This window comes from Phodopus roborovskii, unplaced genomic scaffold (assembly GCF_943737965.1).
Source record: "Phodopus roborovskii unplaced genomic scaffold, PHOROB, whole genome shotgun sequence".
NCBI classification, from domain to species: Eukaryota; Metazoa; Chordata; class Mammalia; order Rodentia; family Cricetidae; genus Phodopus; species Phodopus roborovskii.
The window spans coordinates 3,851,462-3,875,755 of record NW_026126646.1 but is presented as its reverse complement, the minus strand read 5'-3'; the positions used below and the strand labels follow the sequence as shown (position 1 = coordinate 3,875,755).

The 24,294-nt window shown below is 54.6% G+C and overlaps 2 protein-coding genes across 2 annotated transcripts; one reads left to right on the top strand and one right to left on the bottom strand.

Annotated features, from left to right (window-relative positions):
* Positions 1–658: 658 nt before the first annotated feature.
* On the top strand, positions 659–13,177 carry Rnf207 (ring finger protein 207). Its single transcript, XM_051173940.1, is given in 18 exon segments — positions 659–985; positions 1,465–1,597; positions 3,774–3,918; positions 4,008–4,089; positions 4,162–4,237; positions 4,327–4,452; positions 4,773–4,819; positions 5,438–5,510; positions 5,585–5,653; positions 6,033–6,101; positions 6,194–6,291; positions 6,877–7,063; positions 7,190–7,375; positions 7,625–7,676; positions 7,954–8,071; positions 11,177–11,251; positions 12,531–12,593; positions 12,595–13,177. Coding segments are annotated over 18 exon segments (1,896 nt in total). The 5' UTR covers positions 659–794; the 3' UTR covers positions 12,701–13,177.
* Positions 13,178–13,740: 563 nt separating this feature from the next.
* Positions 13,741–23,809, bottom strand: Icmt (isoprenylcysteine carboxyl methyltransferase). The gene is made up of 5 exons (XM_051173938.1): positions 23,491–23,809; positions 22,335–22,423; positions 21,247–21,416; positions 20,301–20,518; positions 13,741–18,336 (listed from the first exon to the last, which is right to left on the bottom strand). Exons 1-5 carry the CDS (start codon positions 23,683–23,685, stop codon positions 18,154–18,156), a joined length of 855 nt encoding a protein of 284 aa, XP_051029895.1. The 5' UTR covers positions 23,686–23,809; the 3' UTR covers positions 13,741–18,153.
* Positions 23,810–24,294: the final 485 nt, after the last annotated feature.

Sequence of the window (24,294 nt, the reverse complement as noted above, 5' to 3'; positions counted from 1 at the left end):
TCACCCCATCACACGGAGGCCAGCCCTGAGAAATCGCTAACTTGCCTGAGCACCACCACCAGCCTAGGACCCCAAAGCACACCCTCATCTCAGCCCTAGACGGTCCTGGACTCTCTGCTGCTCTCCGGAGCCCCCAGCTGCCCATGGGACTGTGCAGGCTCACTGTTCCCTCTTAGGTCCCGACTTTGAGAGTTCCAGCTCAGCCAGGGAGGCCTCATTCCTCTGGCTAAAGATCCGGGAGCCTGGAGTCCTTCATCTCTGCTCTGCGCTCCAATCTCAGAGGTCTAGTGGCGTCTGGGACCCTCACGGTTGCCCGCGCTTTGCGCCAGGTGGAGAGGCGAGACTGAGCGCCAGGCTAAGCAAGGCAGCAATGCCTTGAGGAAGGAGCACCGAGGGACCTCATTGGCGCGCATGCGGTCACCCAGGGACCTCACTCGCTTGGCTTGCGCATGCGGTCACCCAGAGGACATGGGGCGGAGAATTGCAAAGTGTGGGAGGAAAAGGAGGTGAAAAGTGACAGAGGGGAGAAAGCTCGGCCCAGCCCAGCGACCTGACCTTCTAGAGCCACCCACTCCCGGGCAGAGCCACAGCAGAAGGACTGTGATTGAGGTGAGTGACCAGAGTCAGGGCCCCTCTCCAAGCAGGTTTCCTCCAGACCCCATTGTCCCTGCCGGGTCACTCCTGACCGGCATTCCAGCATCCCAAAGCCACTAGCTAAGTCTTGTCCAGGAGGGCTAGGTAAGAGGGTGGTGGCCTGGGCCCCAGGAATCCTGGTCACTGTCCTGAGCTGCCAGATGTCTGGAGAAATTTTTGCGCCTCTGGAGGGCCTGGGTACCCTGGATGCTGCGAGTGGCCATCCCCTCGTGTGTCCACTGTGCCATGCACAGTACGAGCGCCTGTGCCTGCTGGATTGTTTCCACGACTTCTGCTCTGGCTGCCTGCGCGGCCGGGCCACTGATGGCCGGCTGTCCTGTCCGCTGTGCCAGTAAGTGCCCCGAACCTAGGCTGAGGAGGTCGGAACAGTCCCCTATCATAGATGGAACTATGGGAACCACCTCAAACCCCTGTAGCTTAGACAGGTTAGCTGAGGCAGTTAGATGGTCAGTACCACAAGCTTTCCATAGTCCGGGTGCTAGGGTAGGGCTGGGGAAGAGGTAAGGGTGCTCCCAGAAACTCCTCCGGAAGGGGCGTGTCCTAGAAATCTTGGGTTAACACTAAATTAACTCAAAACATTTTAGTGAAACGAGAGGGTCCACTAGGGTGGCATGGTCTTTCCCATTGCAATATGACGACAGGCTTACACACACCCTGAGCATGGTAGGCCCCCGGCACAAGCTGGCTGCTGTATTTATAGCAGACCCCACCCCTCTGATACCGCTATTTTTAGCTCCTGCCTGGAGTGTGAAGGGTAGTGGGAAAGCTTCCTGCAAGGGCCTGCAGAGCTTGGCTGCGGCTTCTCTGCAGGCACCAGACCCTGGTGAAGGGTCCCAGTGGGCTCCCGCCAGTGGACCGGCTGCTGCAGTTCCTGGTGGACAGCTCTGGGGACGGTGTGGAGGCTGTGCACTGTGCCAACTGCGACCTGGAATGCAGCAAGCAGGTGAGGAAGCAGAAGGCGGTGGGCACCAGATTACATGTCCCCACACCTCCAGATTACATGTCCCCACACCTCCAGATTACATGTCCCCACACCTCCAGATTACATGTCCCCACACCTCCAGATTACATGTCCCCACACTTAGAGAGTGCCCAGTAAACAGCAGTCTCCAGACACTCCCTGGGATCCCTCAGGCTCCAACCATGCCTCCACCATACACACAGCGGGGAGACCAAGGTTCAGAAAAAAAATGACTTGAGCCAACAACCAGATAGTGACAGAGGCTGAGGCTATTATTCAAGTTAGGGAGGGCTAATTTTAAGGGTCTCCAGGTCAGGGTGGTGTTGTGAGCTCTCATGGGAGCAGTGGCTCAGTTCACAGGCCTGGGAACCCTTGAGGACCCCCTGGGGACCCTTGAGGACCCTCTGCTATTTAAGTACATGGTAGCAACTAAAGCCAACACTGTGTATGGCTGTCAAGGGATCAGGGAGCTGAAGGCAAGGCTTCCAGCCCTGATGCAAAGGCGAATAGGGGTCTGATGGCCCCATGGCAGGAAGGCAGGAAGCAAGCTCAGGAGCACTCAGCCTCCAAGCAGCAAGAGCTGAGAAACCTTTACCCAGAAGTAAAGACAACAGGCAGGAGGGGAGAGAGTGGGAAGGAGCTCTGAAGAAATGGCCTTGACTGCTAATGTAAAGAGTAAGGAGTAAGAGGCTTCAGGGATGAGAGATGGCTCAGTGAGAGGTTAAAGAGCACTGGCTGTTCTTCCAGGGGACCCAGGTTCATTTCCCAGCATCTACGTAGCAGCTCACGACTGTCTGTAACACCCGTTCCTCACTCAGAAGACACACATGTCAGCAAGACACGAAAACACGTGAAATAAAAATAACAACTTTTAAAAATAAGAAGGGTTGGATGGATTAAAGCCATGGCTATTGTCACTGCCTGGGCGGCACCCCAAGGCCTGGGGCTGCCCCCAGGGGTCCTTATACACGCCTTCCCCTCTGAGTTGTCCCTCCAGATGGCCTAGGAGTGGTGGGACTTGCTCGTGAGTAGTCTCCCCTCCCGCTTTCTCTCTCTGTCCCTGGCTCCCAGGGACCCTGCATCTTGCTGCTAGACCCTGAAGTGTCAGCCTCTCTGCACAGCTGGTTCCCCTTGGGGAGGTGAGACATGCTGGCGCTGGGAAGACTGGCAGAGCCAGGGCCTGTGATTCCGCCCAGTTTGTCAAGCTAGGGAAGGAAGATGCTGGCTGAGCCTGCCTGTGGGGCCAATGCTCAGTGCCTGGCCAGGATGTATACCACCATGTGCTAATTATGGAGAGTGTCCAGGGGGCCCGATGTGCTTGTGCCCTCTCCTCAAAGGCTTTACCATGCAGTTTCTGCCTACTATTTCTGGGAACCTCCTCCCTGAGGCTTCTTCCAGTGCCCTGCCCTTCCGACACCCACTACCTGTCCAACCCTGCTGTTCTTATCTTTTTTATTTTATTTTATTTTATTTTATTTTTTTGAGACAGGGTTTCTCTGTAGCTTTGGAGCCTGTCCTGGAACTCGCTTTGTAGACCATGCTGGCCTCGAACTCACAGAGATCTGCCTGCCTCTGCCTCCTGAGTGCTGGACCTGGTCTTTTAAATTTTTTTTTATGCATATGTGTGTTTTGCCTGGCTGTATGTCTGTGGACCAAATGGGTGCTTGGTGTCCTCAGAAGCCAGAAGAGGGCTCTGGATTCTCTAGCACTGGAGCTACAGACGGTTGTGAGCACCTGGAACTGAACCCAAGTGTTCTGGAAGAGCAGCCAGTGCTTTTAACTGTTGAGCCATCTGCTCAGCTCCCAAAGTCCTCAAGCTAATTTGGGTGAATAAGGACCCAGGGAAGAGGGTCGGGGAGAAACACAGCAAGAACCTGCCAACCTGCCAGGCATCAGTTTGATTCCCAAAGCAAGGTGGAAGGAGAGAACCAATTCTCGCTGCCATGATGAGGCATTTGGGCGCTCACCCATATACACAAGTTAGAGTTCCTTTCGTTGCTGGGGATTGCGTGAAGCAGCTGCATTTAGCTGGACCCCTCCCTGGGCTAGGGTTGATGAACCCAATGACACGGTGGCTGTGATCCTATTACTGAGTTCAGTTAAGTTCTGGAACTCTGGCCCGAAGAGAGGGCAGCCTGAGCCAGCTCTCGGTCCCCAGGATGCAGAGACCACCTACTTCTGCAACACCTGCGGGCAGCCCCTGTGCGCACGCTGCCGCGAAGAAACGCACCGCGCGCGCATGTTCGCGAGGCATGACATTGTAGCCCTGGGCCAGCGCAGCCGCGACGTGATCCAGAAGTGTAGTGAGTGAGGCACACCCTGTGGCCGTGGGTGGGGACCGGGCGGGAATGTCTCCTCCGGGCTCTCATCATCGCCACCGTCCGCTCCACAGCGCTGCATTCAGAGCCCTACATCATGTTTTCCACCGACAAGAAGTCGCTGCTGTGTATCCGCTGCTTTGGGGACATGCAAGGGTGGGTAGAGGGAGCAGGCGGGGAGTGGGCAGGACGTGGACGGAGCGGGTTTCATCAGCTGCACCCCCACAGGGAGAGCCGGGCCCACTGTGTGGACTTGGAGTCAGCATATGTGCAAGGTTGCGAGCGGCTGGAGCAGGCTGTGCTGGTGAGCAGAACCGAAGCGTTGAAGCTGGGTGCGGGTAGGGGCTTCGAGAACCTGGGGGAGTAGGGCTGAGACCCTGCCGTCTGCCCCAGGCAGTGAAAGCCCTGCAGACAGCCACGAAGGAGGCCATCGCGCTGCTACAGACCATGGTAGAGGAGGTGAGGCACAGTGCGGCTGAGGAGGAGGCAGCCATCCACGCCCTCTTTGGCAGCATACAGGTGAGGGATGAGGCCAGTAACTTCCCAGGTACCCTCGGGGTGTTTACAGTGTAGTGGGTTAATCGCAGTTGCCCCGACGACGGTTGCCAGAGGCTATCCTAGCCTGGTGTTATGTTGGTGGTGGGGTCGAGGAAGACTGCACAGGAGGTGACACATGCAGGCACCTAGCCTCTCAGGCAGTTTCACGCGGGGAAGAGGGAGGCCTTTGGCCACATGGCAGGGCTCTGGGCTGAGCATGCCGCCTGTGCCTGTGCCCCAAGGCATTGTGGGAGGAGATGGCGGAGCCAGGTGTGCTGCTCAGTGACTGCTATCTCTCCCAGGACAGGCTGGCTGAGAGGAAAGCTCTGCTCTTGCAGGCTGTGCAGTGGTGAGTGATGGGAAACTCCTGGCCCCCACACTTGGCCTCCACACACCCAGCCCTGAGCCTGAGCTTTACACCATGGACAAGACACACAGGTGGCTTTCACCAAAAGTGAGCGGGCAGGGTAGGAACTACAAAGCTGGTGGGGAGCAGCCATGGTGTGTGCCCGGAAGTGTAACTCTTGGAGGGTAGAGGTGGGAGGGTCAGGAGTTCAAGGCTAGCCTGGGCTACAGGAGACTGTTTCAACAATCAAAACAAAACAAAAACCAGAGCTGAGGAGATGGCTGTCGGTGAAAGCCCTGCCACACAAACACCACGACCCAAAGGACATCCCAAAACACACTTAAAAAGAAATGCAGTATGCATGCCTGTAATCTCAGCCATGGGAGGCAGGGACAGGAGGGACCCCTGGGCTCACTGGTCACAGTCTAGCCAAGGTGGTGGGCTACTGAGGAAGATGCCTGATGGCATATGTATACATGGGACACATCTGCATATGTACTCTGCCACACGAGAACACATATGAATATGGACACACACACACAGAGTCAAAGATCCTCCAGGTGGGGTAGGCATCCACCCCCCCTGAGACGGGACAGCCTAGCCTGCCCTCCCCCCCCCCAGCCAATACGAAGAGAAGGACAGAGCCTTCAAGGACCAGCTCGCCCACCTGGCCTCCTTGCTGCCCACCCTACAGGTAAGGGTTGAGGGCATGTAGGGCTGGACACCCCAGCCCACAATGCAAGCACTGAGCGTGGTACCCTTCTACAGGGTCACCTGGTCATCTGCTCATCCTTTCTCAGCTTGGCCAGCAAGGCCGAGTTTCTGGATCTGGGTTATGTGAGTGTCTTCCAGCTCCTTCAGGACCCTCTCTCCCCATCTCATAGGATTGCCTGTCACACATCACCTGCGGGTCTGACAGGGCATCTCTGGGCTTCTCTTCCCTTCCACTACAAGCCCTTTTGAGGGCAAGTGGATACCTTTTAAAAGGAGCATAAGCCTTCCATCCCACCAAACTGTCTACCCAAGCCCCACCCGCCTCAAGAATGTAGGTGGTGCCTGTGTATGGACCCGTCCTAGAGGAGGGCTGGATCCTCTTAAGGAGACAGGCAAAATGACAGACACACTAGCCCCAGGGCCTTGAAGTCCTCCACTTCTCTCTCCCACCCGCCACCTCCTTGCCACAATCCCCTCGGCCTGAGCCCTTTCCCCATGGCAGGAGCTAATGGAGAGACTGCAAGGCATCGTCACGCGGCCGCATCGCCTAAGACCAGCTCAGAGCAGCAAAGTGCGAGGGCGCCCTGTGGTGGTGGTGGTGGTCAGGGCTGGGGGACATTGGGGCTGGGGAGAGCAGTTCATGGACCCCAATCTCCGGTCTAGATCGCTAGCGACCACCGTGCAGAATTCGCGCGCTGCCTGGAGCCGCTGCTGCTGCTGGGGCCCCGCAGAGCTGTGTCCACTGTGGGCGTCACCAACACGTGAGCCCCTACCAGGCTAGCGGGAGGGCGGGCGGGATCCCTGGAAAATGCTCTCGAACCTCCCTTCCTGGCTGAGTCTCCCTTCCTGGCTGAGTCTCGTGCGCTCCCAGCTCTGCTCGCTCGCGTCTGAGCCGGGCGACAGTCTGAGAGGGAGGGAGAGACAAGGAACTGCCCTGGAGGACAGCTGAGAGACTGGCCTCCTCCACAGTCCACTCAGGCAGGCTGGGCAGGACACTTTCTGGGTGCCCGGAGTCACTGTGAATCAGTGTTCACGGCCCAGTAGAAAGCCAGAGCCTCGGAGGGTTAGAAGTAGTGAAACCGGCTAGTGAGACCAAGGAAGATCCTGTTAGTTCAGAACTTGTTTGTCCAGCATGGGAATGAGCCACACCTCGGTGTGTCCAAATCCAGCCCCGGGGGAAGCCTTTTAGAGATCGCCAAATTAAGTGGATGCCCCTACTTTGGCCTTGCCTGGGGCCCCTAAGAACATCCAGGACTCCTACCCTGCAGTTGGGTTGAGGGGACAGTGGCTCTCTGAGCAGCCAAGGGGTTCAGGGGAGGGGAAGACCAGCCCTCTTCCCTATGCAGATTGGCAAGGAGCTCAAGCCCCAAGGTGCTGAAGACACCCAGCTGTCCCTCCCCAGAGGGACAGACTTCAGGATCACCTATCCCAAAGCCCTCACCACACCGTTCCATCAGCACAAGGGTGCTCCTGGCTGAGGGCGAGGACACACCCTTCACAGAGCACTGCCGCCATTATGAGGATTCGTATCGGGTGAGGGGGGGCTGGGCATCTGGAGGGCTGTGAGGCCCCGCCCAATCCTCACTAGGCTCCTGTTTCCTGGCTGGTTGGAAACCGCTCCTCCACTGGAGGACCTGGCAGTATTCCACTCCCTCTCAGGGCCTGCAGGTAGAGGTGCAGAACCTGAAGGACCAGGTCCAGGAACTACACCGAGACCTCACCAGACACCACTCGCTTATCAAGGCGGAGATCATGGGGGACATCCTGCACAGGTCCCTGCTGCTGGACACGCGGATCGCTTCCGAGTATGCCTCCATGGAAGGCATGAGAGCCATCTTCCAGGAGGTAATCTCCTGTAGGAGCTCTGTCAATCCTGCAGAAGGCACATGGCTACCCCAAGGCAGGAAGGGAAGAGTGTGCCTGGCGTGGTGCTCTGCTGGACCCTCCATGCTGTGGGTTCTGTGCCTGGAGACTTTCCTCTTGAGAAATGTGGACCAGGTTGTTGTATGTGTGTGTAGCTCCAGGGACAGAAACACCACCAGAGATATCACTCCGCCCTGCCTCCATTAGCATGGGGCTCTTCTCTTTTTTCAGATTTGGGAGGACTCCTACCAAAGAGTGGCTACCCAGCAGGAGATTTATGAAGGTCCCTGGCAGTGGCTGCTCAGTGCTAACCCGCATTCGAGAGGGGAGGGATGGTCAGCCACTCACTGCACACCCGCCTCCCCTGATCTTTCCTCCAGTGTTTGGCTTGGATCTCACACCTGCGTTGGGGGGTAGGATCCAGTGAGTGGGGTGTCCACACCACAGGCTGCTCCTTCTGCTCACAGACGGTTATTGGCCGTTGGAAATCATTAGATGGTACCGGGCTTAGGAGCCATAGTCTAACACCAACAACCAACACTTTGGCGTTGGCTTCACAGCCCAGCTGCATGACCTTCTCCAACTGAAGCAGGAGAATGCCTACCTGACCACCATCACCAAGCAGATCACGCCCTACATCCGCTCCATTGCCAGGGTGAAGGAGCAATTGGAGCCCAGGTGAGCACATGTGGGTAAGGTGAAGGACGGAAGCCAGCAGGCCAGGCTGGCAGGTTCTGGTGGACTGGGTACCAGATTCTGTGAGTCTGCCAAGGAAGGGCTGGCACACTCTAGAAGCTGAGGCAGGAGGATTGCCGTGAGCCTGAGGCCAGACTTCCACGTAGCCAAGACTTCATCCCAAACAGAACACCTACCTCCCTCACCAAAAAAATGTGGCAACTGAGCAGACTGAGAAGGTTTCTGGGTACATGACGGTTCCCTTCAACCCTTGGGACATCAAAGCAGGAGGAACCTGAACTGTCACGTGAAACTTCCGTGGTCCCAGCAACCCCACCAGCTCCCGGTTGACCAGCCAGGTCTGGACCAGGCATCAGAGTGTTATGGTCAAACCAGTAACCTCAGCTATCCATGCCTAGCATGACGAGCCCCTAGGTTCGGTTGAAGTACTATGAAGTGCTGTGGTGCTGGGCCCCAGAGGTGCCCGAATTCTAGGTGCCCTGCCTGTCTCCTGTCCCCTCCCGTCCCCCCTGTTCGGCAGAGCCTGTCTTCCAGCCACAGTGTAAATTAGCTTCTGGAGAGAGGCCTGTGTGCAGACAGCACGGATCTGAACATTCTTGAACATTCTTCTCATTCTACCTCACACTTGACTGGAGGTTTGAGTCTTAAACTCTGCACTGGGAACTCTAGACTGGGGGGGGGGGGCTCCATTCCTCCCAGTTTCCGGGCATGTCCCCGAGTCAGCTGAGTTCTTCTGAGCCCTAACCATGTACTGTGACCTACCGACTCTTCTTGGAAGCCTGCAGATTCCTGTCTTGTCCATGTCTTGAATTTCACACCGTGAGGTGTTCCCAGCCGCTGAGATGGCCCTCTCGATCCGGAAGTCCCCGTCTTTTGCTGTGGGGTTTGGCTTACTCTTTTATATCAGTTGCTGACCTATCTATTTAATGTTCCCACGGTGGGGCCCTGGCTCTCTCTCCACTTCTATTTCTATTTGTTGTGTACTTACTTTCTGGACAGTTCCCCACATCTCTTCCAGTCTTCTTGCTGGTCTGGTCTTGTCAGCTTCTCTCTTCCTTTTTGGCCGGATGTGGTGGTTGTACTTCCTTAGTGCCAGAACCCAGGAAGTAGAGGCAAGTATATCTCTGTGAATTTCAGGCCAGCCTGATCTACATGGCAAACACTATGCCAGTCAGAATTAAATAGTGAGACCCTATCTCCAAAAAAATTTACTATTTTGGATCTGTATACATGTATGCGTAGGCACATGTGGAAGAAAGGGAACATTCTGCAGGAGTCTTTTTTTGGCAGGAGGCTGTTTTGGGACAAGGTTTCTCTGTGTAACTCTGGCTGCCCTGGAACTCGCTCTATAGACCAGGCAGGTCTTGAACTCACAGAGATCCACCTGCCTCTGCCTCTGCCCCCATCTTTATTTCGACTTTCCAGTCCCCCTGGTGCTCTGCTCCTTGCTCCTGATGTTTCCTGGTGACCCCCTCACCACCTGAGGCTGAGGATGGCTTTGCTGTCCTCAGGCAGTTTGCCCCAAGGCTGTTTCCTCTGAGTCTGTCTTTGTCTGGGAGCAGGTTCCATGTTGCAGGTGACCACAGATCTACTCAGCCAGAAGCAAGAGCAGAGACACAGCTGTAGGTGGGCAGGGCTCGCCTTGGGGGCGCCTCCCAGGTCTTCAGGCAGGTCTTCTCGATTTCAGCCCTTTTCCAGCTCCCTTGCTGGAGGGCTCTGTCCAGAGCTGTGTCCGCTTCTCTCCCTGGGCTCTGGTGTTCTCTGGTGCATTTCCTTCTCGCACTTCTCCCATGGCTGGCCATCCTCCTGGTTCCTCCTCAGTTTGCGGCCAGAGCTCACCCCAGGCATTCCTCACCTTCCACTTATCGTGGTTAAATAAGAATCAGGATAAACAAATAGGCCGAATAGATGTTTATTCAGGGAGAAATAACTTACAACTAGACAGATGAACACCAGGAAATCCAACCCGATCCTCTCCTATCCGAGTCACGCCAGAAAGAGAGCTTTTCCCGGCTCTCCCACTTCCTTCCACAGGTCACTTCCGCCCATGGCTCCACCCCCCAATGGGCGTGGTCAGTGCCACAGAAGGACTACCTCACTACACTCTGTCCTTAAGTGAGCCCACTCATCTCCCTGTGCGGACTCTCTCCTCTGTCCCCTCTCCTCCCCCGCCCCCAGTGCACGTATGGATTAAACTGAGCCTTGGGTGTTCCAAGCATGTACAGCCAAGCTGGCCCATCCAAGTTCTCCGGTTTTAAAGTTATACTCCCCCTGCTCCCCGCCCCCGCATTGCACCCTAGCATCCCTGTGCCCAGACTCACCTCACCTCCAGCTACAGCCTCCTGGTGGCTCTCTAGGTCAATGGCATGTGTCATCAAAGCCTGGGGCGGAGCTGGTTCCTTTTCTCATCTGTTACCTTTTTGCTTGGATTTGTTTTTCTGAGACAGGGTCTCTCCGTAGCTCTGGCTGTCCTGGAACTCGCTCTGTAGACCAAGCTGACCTTGAACTCAGAGATCCACCTGCCTTTGCCTCCTAAGTGCTAGGATTAAAGGTGTGTGTCATCACTGCCTGGCTGCCCATCCCAAGGCCCGGACTGAACTCTCCATTTCAGCCTGTTTTCTATGTCTGTTGTGACTCCCCCAAACCCATCCACCCTACTGTGTCTTCAGCATACCCCACAGCCATCTTAAAACAGTCTGCAATGCCCGTCGCGACAGGGCACCCTGGCCACAGTGGCCTTGCAGCCCCCGGAGCAGCTGCACTAGCTCCCCCTTCTGGACGGACCCCAGCCTGAAGGGTTCGTGCTCCAGATTGGCTCATGGCGTCACTGAGGTCGGCAGAAAGCCCCCCACACACTGCCAAATAAAGTAAGCTCAGCGAGCTGTCATTCCACAGTTTGTCCCTGTGGCCTCTGCCCTGACCAGCAGATAGCTTGTGAAAGCCAGGCCTGACCAGGGCCTGCATGCTACCATGGCCAGTGGCCAAACTAGGCCTTGGGAGAAGTGTTGGATGTGGCCTGCTGCTTTGTGGTTTTGGTACCAGTTTGTGGTGAATTTAAGGCAGCCTATACCGGTTTCTCTCACCCAGATTCCAGGCACCTGTGGATGAGCACACGGAACAGATCCTGTACGATGATGGCAGACACAGTGGGACCTCAGCTAGGTAAAACAGCTTCTTTCTGACATGAGCAGGGGTGAGTGACGAGGGTAGACTTCGGGGCAAACAAGGTCCCGAAGGATGAGCTACAAAGTGATATGGTCTTAGAAGAAACAAGCAAAAAAACCACAAATAAGAACAACTATACCTTCCAGTTATTCACCGAAACAACAAATACCAAGGGAAAGAGGAGAGGCCCTGCTCTGCTTCACAGGCCTTTTGGGGAACATGGAGTTGTTCCAATTTACAAGGGTGATGTTGTAGTCATTAAGGGGATGGGCACTGTTCAAAAAAGGAACGCCCTGTGATGTCCCACATACCGTTGGCACCCTTTTAAGGCCTTATAAGGCAGTTAAGGGCAAGTTCTTATTGAGAGAATTCGTGCGCAGCCAGGAGAGCTGGAAAGGGGAAAGGAGACCAGAGGCACCCGGGTTCACCTGCTGCGACCGCGGGCTACTTCCACGGTAGTCTGTGAGAACGAGAAAGGAGCCTGAGCAGCTAGAGTCCATCCCCGGTGAACTGACAGCTTCATATACGAAAAGAAATAAAACACCTAGGCCATAAAACAGAAATGGGCTGGAGAGATGGCTCGGGTATAAAATGCTTGACCCTCAAGACCCCCATAAAAAGCTGCCGAGTATCATCCACTGGAGGGGTGGGGACGGGAGGGACCCTGGGTCTTGTTGGCCACCATCAAAGCCTACTTGGCAAACTCTACACCAGTGAGAGACCATCTCAAAAAGTGGGAGGAGATGAGGAACAACACCCTAGGTTGTCCTCTGGCTTCCACATGCACATAACATGTGTAACACACGAGAACACACACATACCAAAACCTGTAATCACCGTACTGGTGAGATGGAGGCAGGAGGACCACCAGGAGCTTTAAGCCAGAGGGGTACACAGTGAATTGGAGGTCAGTTTGGGCTACAATGCAATGCTAAAAACACCAAACCAAAGCAATGAAGAAAAAACAAAACAAAAAACAGGAAAGTTGGGAGTTCAAGAGCTGCCTAGAGCCAGTGTGTTGGAGGCAGAGCAGGTGGGTATCACCTTCCACACAAGGATGCGCTTAGGGCGGCCCCAGCTCACAGGCCACCAGTCTGAGCTGTGTAAATGCTTAAATACACTCCGTTGCTTGAGCTATTAACAGCTGTGACCTGGGGTGAGACTCTGGAGGGGGCAAAGCTGTCCCGACAGGCACCCTTGTGTGGGTGTGGAGAGGTCTCCCATTACCAGGGCTGCCAGGATGGGGTCATCCAGCTCATGTCAAGCTATCCTTCAGGATCGACCCAGGGAGCGCCACTGAGGAGAGGGAGAGGGCATCTGAGCCTCAGGGAAGCAGCTGGGCCTCCATTAAAGAACCAAGACCACCTCAGAACCAAGAAGGAGACCGGAGATGAGGGCTGGCAAGGTGGCTCAGGGCCCAAAGGGGCTTGCTACCAAGCCTGCTGACCTGGAGCGTCGAGGCACAAGAGAGAATCTCCACACACATTCACATTCCCTGAGGATGGCACCCCCACAGAGACGACAGCCTAGTAACCGGGTCCTAGCGAGGTGGACCCAGATGTCAGTGTTCCCACGACTGGCACACAGGCTCCAGGCACGGCTCAGGCATTAAGAGCACTGGCTGCTCTTTCAGAGAACCCGGGGTTCGGATCCCATCACCTCTGTGGTGCTTGCAACCACCTGTAACTCCAGTTTGGAGGGCTTGACACCCTCTTCTGGCCTCTGTGGGCACGACGTACATGTGGTGCAGACGACGTGCAGGTAAAACAGACATAAAAATAAATGGAAAAAAGCATGTGCTGTCACCACCTGGCCTATTTGTTACACCTGTAATCCCAGCACTCAGGAGGCAGAGGCACATGGATGTTTGTGAGTTCAAGGCCAGCCTGGTCTACAAAGTGAGCTCCAGGACAACCAGGGCTACACAGAGAAACCCTGTCTTGTGGGGGTGGAGGTGGGAGTTTAAGCTACGTGACCCCAAACTGAAGTTTTGGAAACTAAATGATGCCCTTACAGCCACATTTTAAGAAAGCACACAGCTTGATTCGGTGCAACAGCAAATATTGCTTTTATGTGCCTGGAAGGCCGGCACCTCACACAGACACAGCGATTACAGTGGCACCCTGCACTGCTCTCTCAGAAGGCGGAGGAATTTACCACTATACGCCGATAGCACAGCTTGTTCTCAACATGTGGGTTGCGACCCCTTTGGGGTTTGGTATCAGACATCCTGCTATCAGATATTCACATCACCATTCATAACCGTAACAAAATCAGGGTCATGAAGTAGCAATGCAGTAATTGTATGGCTGGGGTCTCCACAACATGAGGAAGTGTATCAGGAAGGGTCGCAGCATTAAGAACCACTGTTCCAGGGCAGGAATTCAGAAGAGAGCCAAAACACACCTAATCTGATGCTGTTGTGGCCGAACTCAACTGGACACCATTATCGCATATGGCTTCTACGTCCTACACAGTCACGCCTGTTTATTAGTGAAATCAAGTACAGTTTTATTTAAGAATTAGAAAGAATAATCGGTATCTGCGAAAGAAAAATCCCATTTAATATATTTAAATAAACATTTCTGTGTGTAAAAAGAAGTAATTACTCCACGATCCCCCTCCTTGCAATGGGTCAGACAAGCTGCCTCCACTCCGGATGGAGGCTGGCCATGCTCAGGATGAGCAAGGGACAAGCTTCAGAGCCATGCAGTTGCCCACCCACTGGGAAGGCTGCGGGCCCCAACCTCGTGTCACTGTAAAAGCCGAGCTACCCAAGGGGAGGAGGGACAGGGAGGACTCACTGGCTGTTCGGGGAGGCAACCTAGGGGTTTTGGCTGAGCCCTCGGGGACCGGACACTAAAAACGGCCTCCCTGATACACCAGCCCCCAAGTTAGCAACTACATAGGACGAATTAATAAAATGTACATCCTGGGCCTAAGCAGCAGCTCCTGCAGCGGCCACCACTGTTTTCTGCCCTTCTTGAAGGCTCACTCCTCTGCAAACAGCCACACCTGCCTGCAGCAGCTGCAGGACCCCCTGAATGCTTCCACGACTGCCATGTAGCCTTCTCTGTGCAGTTCTCAATTTCCACCCAGGAACTTTCACTCTAAAGCCTGCAACTAGACAAGTCAGTCTCCTGACAGTTCCATAATTCATGGAAGCCCAAAGACAAGGCAGCCTGTCTAATCCCTGAAAAGCCCCATTAGCCTGATTCTGACACCGCCTGTCACTGCTATACTTAGTAAGTTAAGAACAATCTCTAGGCCACAGCAACAGAGCAATCACCTGCTAATCCTACTGCTAAGGACTCGCACTCCGTGTGGATTGCTCATTTCCACCCTAAAGTTTCGGGAGGGTGGTCCTGTCCCTCCTCCACTCACACCCTTGGAATTATTCTTTAGAGACACAGCCTGTAAGTCTCCTAGGGTACAATGCAGCTTCCCACCAAGAGATCCCACAGCCTGGGCTCCCTCTCTCCTGGCCTGTCATAAGGCTGAGCTTTCCAGCCTCTGTCTGGTGGAGGGTGACTTCAAATGCCAACAGTCAGCCTTAAAACCCACAATGCCACGGCCTGCTCTCCATCTGTCAAAAAGACAACTTCACGGCCCTCAAGGGGGATTGGAGGCTGGAGCCAGCCCAGCTTAGATGCACTGAGAAAGAGCTGGGTACGACTGCCAAACCTCCATCCCCTCTCATCTGCAGCCTGGTGAGTAGGATGGGTTAGGTGTGGTCCGGCTCCACCCACTTCAAATCTGAGTATTGCTGTCCCACCATGCTTATGCCTGGGCAGCTTGGTGTGGACATTAGACACAGTTGCCAGAGCTCTGCTGGCCTCAAGAGGACCTGAGGGTTGGCACCTCCTATACCAACTGGTCTCATATTGGTAACTGGCAAACCTGTAAGCCTCTTTGGTATTTAGGGGGAAAAAAAAAAAGCCATGTGATCTAAAAAAAACTTTTGAGCTGACTAGATGCTTTTTCAACATGCATCGGCTATCTTCATTTAACACATAGAAACCCAGTTCTCATACTATAAGACTCCATCATGCCATCTGGCTCACCTAAACATTAAAATGTGACATGGGGGGCATGGAGGGGGAGGTGAGCAGAACTGGGGTGAATGATGTGAAACTCCCAAAGAGACAATAAAGAAATTTTTAAAAAATGTTTTAAGAAAAAATAAGGACACAAAAGAGATGGGTTTGGAAAACGGCATGAGGGTAGGAAACGCTGGGGGGGGGGGTTAGGATTAAATATGATATACAATGAAATTGCAAAACAATAAAACCTCTTATCTCAGAAAGAAATCTGACACTGTTCAAAGTCCTCACAACAGCCCTGTGAGGTAGGTGGTCCCAGTCCCATCCTACTGGTGGGTTCCTAAGCACAGGAGGGTGGGGGATGGGTTCCCAAGCACAGGATGGGGGGATGGGTTCCTAAGCACAGGAAGGTGGGGGATGGGTTCCTAAGCACAGGAAGGGGGCAATGCTCTTCACCGTCAGTTAGTGCCTCTGCAGGGTCTGGAAGCAGTCTTGGGGTTCTGGCCTGTTAGGACATCTTTTCCCTGTGGTTCACTCAGGCTCTGCAGGCCTCTCTGAGAGCCAGTTTCAGATGCCTGCTCCTCAGTGGTGAATGTGGCCTGCAGGCTGGCTGGAGTGCTTCCAGCTGGGTGAATTCTCTGCTCTACCTGCCTCCCTGGCTTCCTACGCTGACTGACCAGGGCACAAGTCTTTGAGGTTTCTGGATTCTCATAAGTCTTGGTGTAGGAGCAGGTATTGGGATCACCTCCGTGTTGATGGAACACCTATTATGGCAAGAACATGCTAGAATTCCCCATTTACACAGCCCCCAAGATGTCGACAACTCTGGTTGAATCCTGCCACGGGATACCAACCCCCCACTGTTCCTAAGCTAAGGACAAGATCCTAAGCTATCTCAATATTCAGCACTCACCCACACTAACCTTAGCCACCCTCCTGGCTGGAGCACCCTCCATCACAATGTCCTCCGGAGTCGCTGGGTCTGAGTGTTCACGGGACACTGTTCCTGCACCCACTTCTCACCGATCGCATGAGCCCGTTATCTCTGCTGAGGCAGGGGACACCAGTCCTGCCTTGAGCCAGCCATCCGGGGAGTGGCGGGTCCCCTGCTGGCTGCACTGTCGTGATGTAGTTTCCCGAGGATATATACAAGTCACCACTGCCAACATCAAAGCCCAGGGCACCCACCCACCCTGTGGCCTGCTGTCCCACTGGCTCCGAGGTTGGCGGTAATTACCAACCCCACACTGTGGTGCCTGGTGGAGACCCAGCCTAGGTACAGCGAGCTACCAGCATGCTTAGCAACACCATGGTCCAACGTTTGGAAGTGTGCTTCTGCGCACTGGTGTGCTTGTGAAGGGACGGAAGTCTTCTAAGGCCTGGAGGAGAGCTGTACTCAGGATTCCCGGAAGGCTAGACTCAACGCTGGGAATACTGAGTGTGCATCCTTTCCAACCCTGCAGTGAGTCAGTTAAGAACGTCTCTGCTCAGTGGTCCGTGGGAGGAGGGTGACAGATGGACGGACAGACGGACGGTGTTTCTGAGTCTGAGAGCCTGGCTGCACAGAGCTCTCTACAGGCTGATCCGGATTCTGTCGATGGTGGCAGGAAGTGACGGGTGCTGGCAGCACTATCAGAGCCAAGTGTTAGCCGACACACACTAATTTTCCGAGTGGGTTCTTTACGGAGCTGTGCTCATGTTTGTCTGTTGCACACGAAGACTCTTCTACATCTGCAAGTAGAAGCTTTGAGAACAAACCCCATGTTGGAAGGATCTCACATCAAGACCAAGTCCAGATTGATCAATGGTCGTAATGCTTAAAGCTTTTATGTGCAACAACAATTAAAAAAAAAAAAAAAAAAAGCTGAATATCCTCCCCAGACCTGCAGAATGAGGGCGCCAGTGGACTTGGACTGTGCTGCCCAACCCAAGGCTATTCAAGGGTCAACGGCCTGAACACGCAGGTGCATGAGCTATGCTGGACCCTCTGGAAAACAAACATAAAACACTTGAAGCAGCGTAGGGGTGACTTCCTTTGAAAGAGTACAGAAAACAAATGTGACAGACTAACACTGCAACACACACACACACACACACACACAAACACACACAAAAAAAAAGCTATGATAAAAAAAAGAGAATAAAAATCCCAAACACACAGAGGGCAGTATTTCTCGATATTAGCACAGGCACCTGGTAAATACTTCCTGGGGGACAGAATCGCAGAGGCCGGGGCTGCAGGAGACCCTGGGGCCCGCATCCTCAGGCCTGGGTACAATGGCTGCTCAAAGCCAGAGCACTGAGGGGTCTGTGCTGCCTGGAGTTAGAAACAGCATGGCAGGAAGCATCGGTGTCCCCTGAATGTACACTGCTGTTTGTAGGGAACTAACTGGAGTATAAAGATGATGACAAGTATGATGAGCTAAAAAGTGGAAGCTTGAGACTTAGCGCAGACGCTCGTGCACTCTGGGGCAGACCACGGTTAAAGCTATGTTGTGTTTTCGGTGAAATTAAAGCTCTCTGATGCAGTCTGAACGCTGCAGTGCGGCAGCTCTGACTATACACTCTGGCGCTGGCGCTGTGGCTTGGGTCCTCACCCTGCCGCTGTACAAAGGGCACTGAGGAGCCACGCCCCACGTTCGCTGTTATCTGCCTTCGTCCCAACGGGCAGGGGGTGCTGCGCTGTGTCCTTTGCTGCTAAGGCCTTCTGACCATTAGGTCTTGGGTGACATTCTGAGGAGTAATTAGTGACATATAAAATGATTAAGAAACTCATTCTGCAGTGGCCAACCAGAAGTAGCTTTGTCTTAGGCTGTGTAGGGCCGGAGACTGCCTGGCCCCACAGGCCTCTGCCCGTCATAACTCCACCTTGACCCCCTTGATGAAAGGCAGGCCCGTGGGCACCCTCTTCTTGTACTCCAAGTACTCCTCCCCAAAAAAGTGAATGAGCGAGATCTCTTCCTCTTCTGTGCGGTCACGGAAGAAGCGCCACACCGTCAGGGCGTAGACGACACCGCAGATCGGGTTACACAGCATCACCTGGCAGAGGAGCACAAGATGACCACAGTCAGAGCAGCCTGATGCCCAGGCACCTTCTCCACATGGCTTCTTGCCGGGGCCCACAAGACTCTCTGTGAGAGCCGTCAACGTTCCTCAGAGCCACCCTCACTACTGTATCATTTTGTACCTGTCTGTGATTCTCCAGTAAGCAAGGTCTCGGTTATGGTGAGAGACTATGGCTGACGCACGCCCCCGCTTGAACTCCAGGGTCACTCAACTCAGACAGTGGCAGTGCACAAGTCACAAAAGCTGTGCCTAACTTCTTTTTAATCCCCATCCCCTTTCTAACCTAGTCCTCCAGCCGCAAAGTCCCTCAAAGCTGAAAGCATCCCCAGCTCTAGAAGCTTCCTTTGTTGCCGTGGAAACCACCACCCCACCCACACCCATTCCAGGCATCAGGACCCGTCCAGTGGTACTTCTCCACCTTCTCACCACCCTGCACTCTTCACTGAGCACTGGCGTGCCAAGCCGCTCAGCCTTCAACCCATCTTTGACTCAGAAGCACTGTCCCCACACTACTGTCCTGGCTTTCAGGGGACAGAAGGCCTCAGTGGCCAGGCCTGGCCCATCTGTGCCATCACATCTAGCAGATGTGTGCAGCTTTCTGGGCAGCCTTGATGGCAGGGTTCTTAATCATCAGTGGCTTCCTTCTACTGAGCCGGGGAAACCAATTCTCAGTGCGTCATCAGCAGACGTTTCAAACAGTCAAGACAAGAAATAGTGTTCTGTATAAGTTAAGTACCACTGCAGGAAAGACTCGTCCTCCACGAGCACACGCACGCACAAGGCACACTGCAGAAAATACCTATCGCCTAAAAGGTATGAAAAATCCTTAGCTCTAAAACCCTTAGGTCGCATTAGCACTTAGGACAAATAACATTCATCAACTGTCACCAGTGCCATCCCAGGGCTGTGACCGCAAGGGGAGCAGCACGATGTCTCAAAGACACATGAGCTCTGAAAGACATTCGTTACCTCCTACGCCATTATAGGATCACCAGGCTCCCCATGGCCTGTGTACCACTGAGGGGTTGTCTGAGGGCCCCAGGTGACTCTCCCAGGCTCTATTTACATGCACTGTGTGGCCAGGTTGTTCTAGGACGGAGTATAGAATGCAGACAAAGGTGTCAAGGAACAAGGGTTTGGTCTGTACCCCAGACAGAGCAAACCCCACAGCTCTCATTAACCTGGCAGGACCTTGGCCTCTTTTGCACCTATTTTTGATGAAAACCCACTGAGCCATCACAGGGTGGCTGAGGACATTCCCTCCCCACGCCTGCCTTCCCTCGCCGGAAGCGTTCCAGATTCCAGTCAGGGTGGCAGAAACAGCACAGCACCACTGCAGCCAGGGGTCACATGCCACGCAGGAAGCCAGGTTTGCCCCTTTCTCTTCTCCTCCCTCCCCGCAGCTGGCTGACCTGTGCTCACCTCTCCGCAGCTGGCTGACCTGTGCTCACCTCCCTGCAGCTGGCTGCCATCTCTGCCCGCCTCCCTGCAGCTGGCTGACCTGTGTGTTCACCTCCTGGTAGATGTCAGACTTACCACCTGCTGCCCTGGGGTTTCCTTTTTAAAAGAATAAATCGTCCTCAAGCTTAAAATAAATGATTTAAAACAGCACCCAGACTTCACCTCTAAAACGCCCCAGCAACTAACTGGATCAGGTGTGACCGCCTGGGACACACCAGGGAGCACAAGATGAGGCCACAAGCCACCTGCACACAACAACAAACGACTTAAATGCACACCTAGATATGATGGGTTTGATGGTATGCCAATTATACTTCAGTCTCAGAAACAAAACAGTCAAGTGGTCTACACAGGAGGGTTACAAGCTTGAGTAAACGTGGCCTACACAGCAAGACCCTGTGTCAAGATAACAAAAAAGAAAGAAACTTAGAAAAAAGTAAATTCATAGGAAACCAGTGTCAACTTTGGTACCATACCTGGGTCCCGATACTCCAGTAAAACCACCCCACGTAGGAGGGATGCCGGAACCAGGCATACACCCCACTCGTCACCAGAGTGTGGGTGTCTGACTTCTCACTCTGCACAACGTGGTTGAAATTAGAGCCAGCTGTAAACATGGCCGCTTTCCGCAGGCACTCTCCAAACACCACCATCAGCAGCCCTGTGGTGCTGAGCCAGGTGATCTGTTTCAGGTCTGCAGAGACACACAGGGACAGAGTGGGAGTGGGGGCAGCGGGGCGCTGATGACCGCCTGAAACGGACCTCTCCTCCTCAGGACAGAGACACCAGAAAGCACCCTGTGGACAATCAGCATCTGTCATCACATTAGACTTGAACGATCAGAAAACCGGTCCCAGCACCAGCACCACGGTTTTCTGTTTCAAGCGCCAATGAGTCGACTGCGAGCAGCTCTCCCTGCGTGGGCTGAGGGGCTCCATTCACCCACCCTTTCCCAGGGAGCGTGCAGCCGAAAGAAGGAGGCCCGTGTGTTTCCGAGTCGGCACATGGACCCACACCCAGCCTTGGGAAGTTCGATTTAGGTATGTTCCCAATACAGAGGTTTTGTTTTGATTTATAATAAAACTGTATGAAATTCGCAGGTTCCAGAAAAGTATTGGGGCTCAGATTTCATCTAGCCCAATGGCAATGCTAAGATTACAACCAGCAAGGTGGGGCTCCGTCTTAGGCAGTGCCCTGAAATCGCAAGGCTTACAGCAAAAGGTCAACATGTCCTGGATTCAAAATCCAGAAGCAGAGCTCTCCAGTGAGTGGAGTCTGTCCTTTATAAATAGCTTAGGGAGGAGCAAGGGCTGGGAAGAATTGCTCAGGGGAGATTAGACTGGAAAGGTTAGCCAATGTCACTCTCCTGAGCCTGAAGGAAGGCACCCTCCTCTTCCAGACAGGCAAGTAGGGCTCACCCACCTGGCCAAAAGATGTTTTCCAGTGTGAACTCTATCCAGGAAGAAAGAGCAGCCACTGTGTACTCCAGACTGTGGTTCAGGAGGAAGGAGTCCAAGGACAGGCTTTTGGGATTATTGACAGCTGTCACTAAGTACTCAGAATAGTGGAATAAGGACAGCGAGCACACGTACCTGTGCAGAGACAGAACAGAAACAAAGCGGTAGGCCGGGCAGGGGAACTGAGCTCGGCAAGAGCGCAGGTCTGGATCTGTTGAGCTGTCCCTAACCCTGCCATGCGCTGCTGCCGTCGCCCACCTGAGTGACACCAGGCAGGCAGACATGCCATTTGTTCCCTCTGGAGCTCGCAGAAAGTGGGGATTGAGTGGTGCTGTTATGTTTCTGAATGTCACAGACAAAATTAAAAAGAAAAACAAAACAAAACAAAAGTCTCCATAGGTGAAGGAGGAATTATGGTCCCTTTACTGCTTTTAATATGACAACTGCACATTTTTAACATGAAAGGGAAGGATATCAACAAAGTAGTGATGCATGTTGGAAACAAAATTCAACAGAACTAAAATAATTCCAGCAAAGAAGGATTAGACGGCTCAGCGTACTGATAGTAGGAGATAAAGCGTTTTACCTTGAAGCCACGATTCATATCCAAGTCAGAGGCTAGAAGGCTCAAGGGACTGAACTCATAGTGTAGGGGAAAGTCCTACACTGGCTGTGGGGGAGGCACTAGCCGGGACCTAATGGAAACCGGAGACGGAGAAGGCTTAGGAAACAGCGGGAGGCTCGCCCCTTCCCATCACCGCGGACCTGCACCCCTTCAGGAAATGGCTCATCGCGGCTGCTTCCAATGGCGGGGAACCTCTGGAGAGGGCACAGGGGGACCCCTTTCCATCCACCACAAAATCCACCAACATGCACAACTGTGTTCACCAGATTCGAAACGTGGGGATTCAGAGAAGGCAGGAGGCTGCTTCTTCAGACTCCTAACCAGCCTCCTTGTTGTCAGAGCCCAGGCAAGGATGAGGAGAGGCCCCTACTCACCCACTACTCTGCCGACCCTCACCTCAACACCTTCATTCCCAAAGTCTTTCTTACCAGCCAAAGTGATTCCAAGAGGACTGGCTGAAACTTAGCAGCACACCGCAGCCAAACACAAAGCCGAGGAAACAAGCTCGGATGGCTATCTGAAAATACACCCAGAAGAGCCTCAGTCACCGGAAGTTCCATGTGCAGAGCCCAAAGTCAGACTGCACACTGTCCAGGATTAGCAACGCCATCCGGGAGCAGGGTCCATTTGCTCGAGATAAAGAGGATGAAATGCGGCTGCTTGGGTTCAAATTGTGTTCTTACATCTCCTCTCTCTCTCTCTCTCTCTCTCTCTCTCTCTCTCTCTCTCTCTCTCTCTCTCTCGCCTTCAGCAAGTTTACTTAAATGACAGTTTACCCATCTACACAATGGAAATAACAGTACTGTAGGGCAGACAAAACACCTTCTAAGAATAACCAGTTTTAACAGCCACGATACTTATTACTGCTAGCAATAGCAGGACTGTCCACGGGAAAACTGTTCAAGCCCAATTCATGGTCTATACTGCCCCAGTCACCTCTGTGAAATGGGGCGTTGGACCAGTAGGTGGTAAAACACCACACCTGTCGTTATATAAAATAAAATCCCGTGGGTTAGCTCACTTCCCACCTGACGTGAAGCTGCTGACCGGCAGGGAATGCAATTAACACCCACAGCTAGGAGAAGCGGGTCCCCCTGTGACCTCAACTCACGGCTGAGATGCACGCCTGGGGGAGAAGTCCGGCAACGTGGCGCGGGAGGGGGGCTAAAAGGTGAGGCGACCACCGCCAGGCTCGGTAATACACTGCTCCTTTAACCCACTCCCTGTTCCGCGCCAGCCGGGTCCCGGTCCCCAGGTCACCTACTCAGCCCAGTCGGCCTGGTTCTGATGTACCCGGCCCGCCCACCCTTGCCGGGTCCCCGCCTGCTCCGTCCCTGGTCCCTGTCCCCCGGGCTCATCTGCCCGGGCTCCAGCTCCAGCGCACCCGGCGCGCCCTGCCCTGGTCCCCACCTCCTCGGCTCACCCGGCCCGTGCCCGCCTGGTCCCGGTCACCCGTCCCCGGTCCAGCTCTGCCGGTCCGCCCTGTCCCTGTCCCCGTCCCCGGTCCGGATCAGCCAGCCACCCCGTCCCGCCCTGCCCGGTGCACCCGTCCCCCGCGTCCGCCCCTCCGCACCCGGCCCGCACCTGGTAGCGCGGCGGCCGGTAGAGCAGCAGCAGCAGCGCGTTGAGCCCGGCCACGTACAGCGCCAGCCCGGTGCGGCCCTGCAGGCCGGCGCGCGTGAGCAGCGGCAGGGCGAGCACCGAGGCGCCCAGCAGGAAGGTAGCGAGGCTGAGGCGCGCCTCGGAGCCCGGCGGAACCCGCGCCGCGCAGCCCGCCATGGCGCAGGGCGGGCGGCGGAAGAGCCGGCGGCGGACTAGCGGGCCGGAGCGCCGACTGTAGCCGGGGAAACCCGCAGGCCGCGCCTGCGCACTCCGCCGCTGACGCCGGCTCGGGAAGGGCAGGGACCCGGAGCCGTGCGCTGTCCGCCCGCGAGTTCTCGCGAGAATGGTGCCGCGAGCGCCGGAGGGCCGGGATTCGGAGCGAGCGAGCGGCACGCCCCCGCAGCCGCGGGGCCATGACGTCAGCAGAGGGCGACGGGCCATCCCGGAAGTAGCCTGCCTGGTCGTCTTGTCGCGGTCCGTCCCAAGTTTAGGGCCCTGGTCCGGAGCGTAACTGGGCGTAACCGACCACTCGTTCGTGCCTCGGTCCCAAAACAGACCCGGGCCCCGCGCAGGCGCGAGCGGGGTCCGCGGACCGGGTGACGACCCTTCAAGACCAGCGTGCGGGGAAACGGGGTCACCCCCTCCTAAGTGGAAATAAATAGGGTTTTTATTTATTTATGTATATGTATATTTTTCGTTTGCCTCTCCAGACAGCGCGCCAAACTTTGTGGTGCTTGATTTGGGGGAAAGCCTGGGGAACGATGGAAATCTGTCTGTACCTTTAGG

Excerpts from the sequence above, each read along its gene's own strand:
- Icmt (XM_051173938.1), bottom strand. The coding sequence starts at position 23,685 with ATGGCGGGCTGCGCGGCGCGGGTTCCGCCGGGCTCCGAGGCGCGCCTC. Across the intron at positions 22,424-23,490 it reads ACCGGCCGCCGCGCTACCAG|ATAGCCATCCGAGCTTGTTT; the intron begins GTGCGGGCCGGG and ends GTGTATTTTCAG. Across the intron at positions 20,519-21,246 it reads GGAAAACATCTTTTGGCCAG|ACCTGAAACAGATCACCTGG; the intron begins GTGGGTGAGCCC and ends GTGTCTCTGCAG.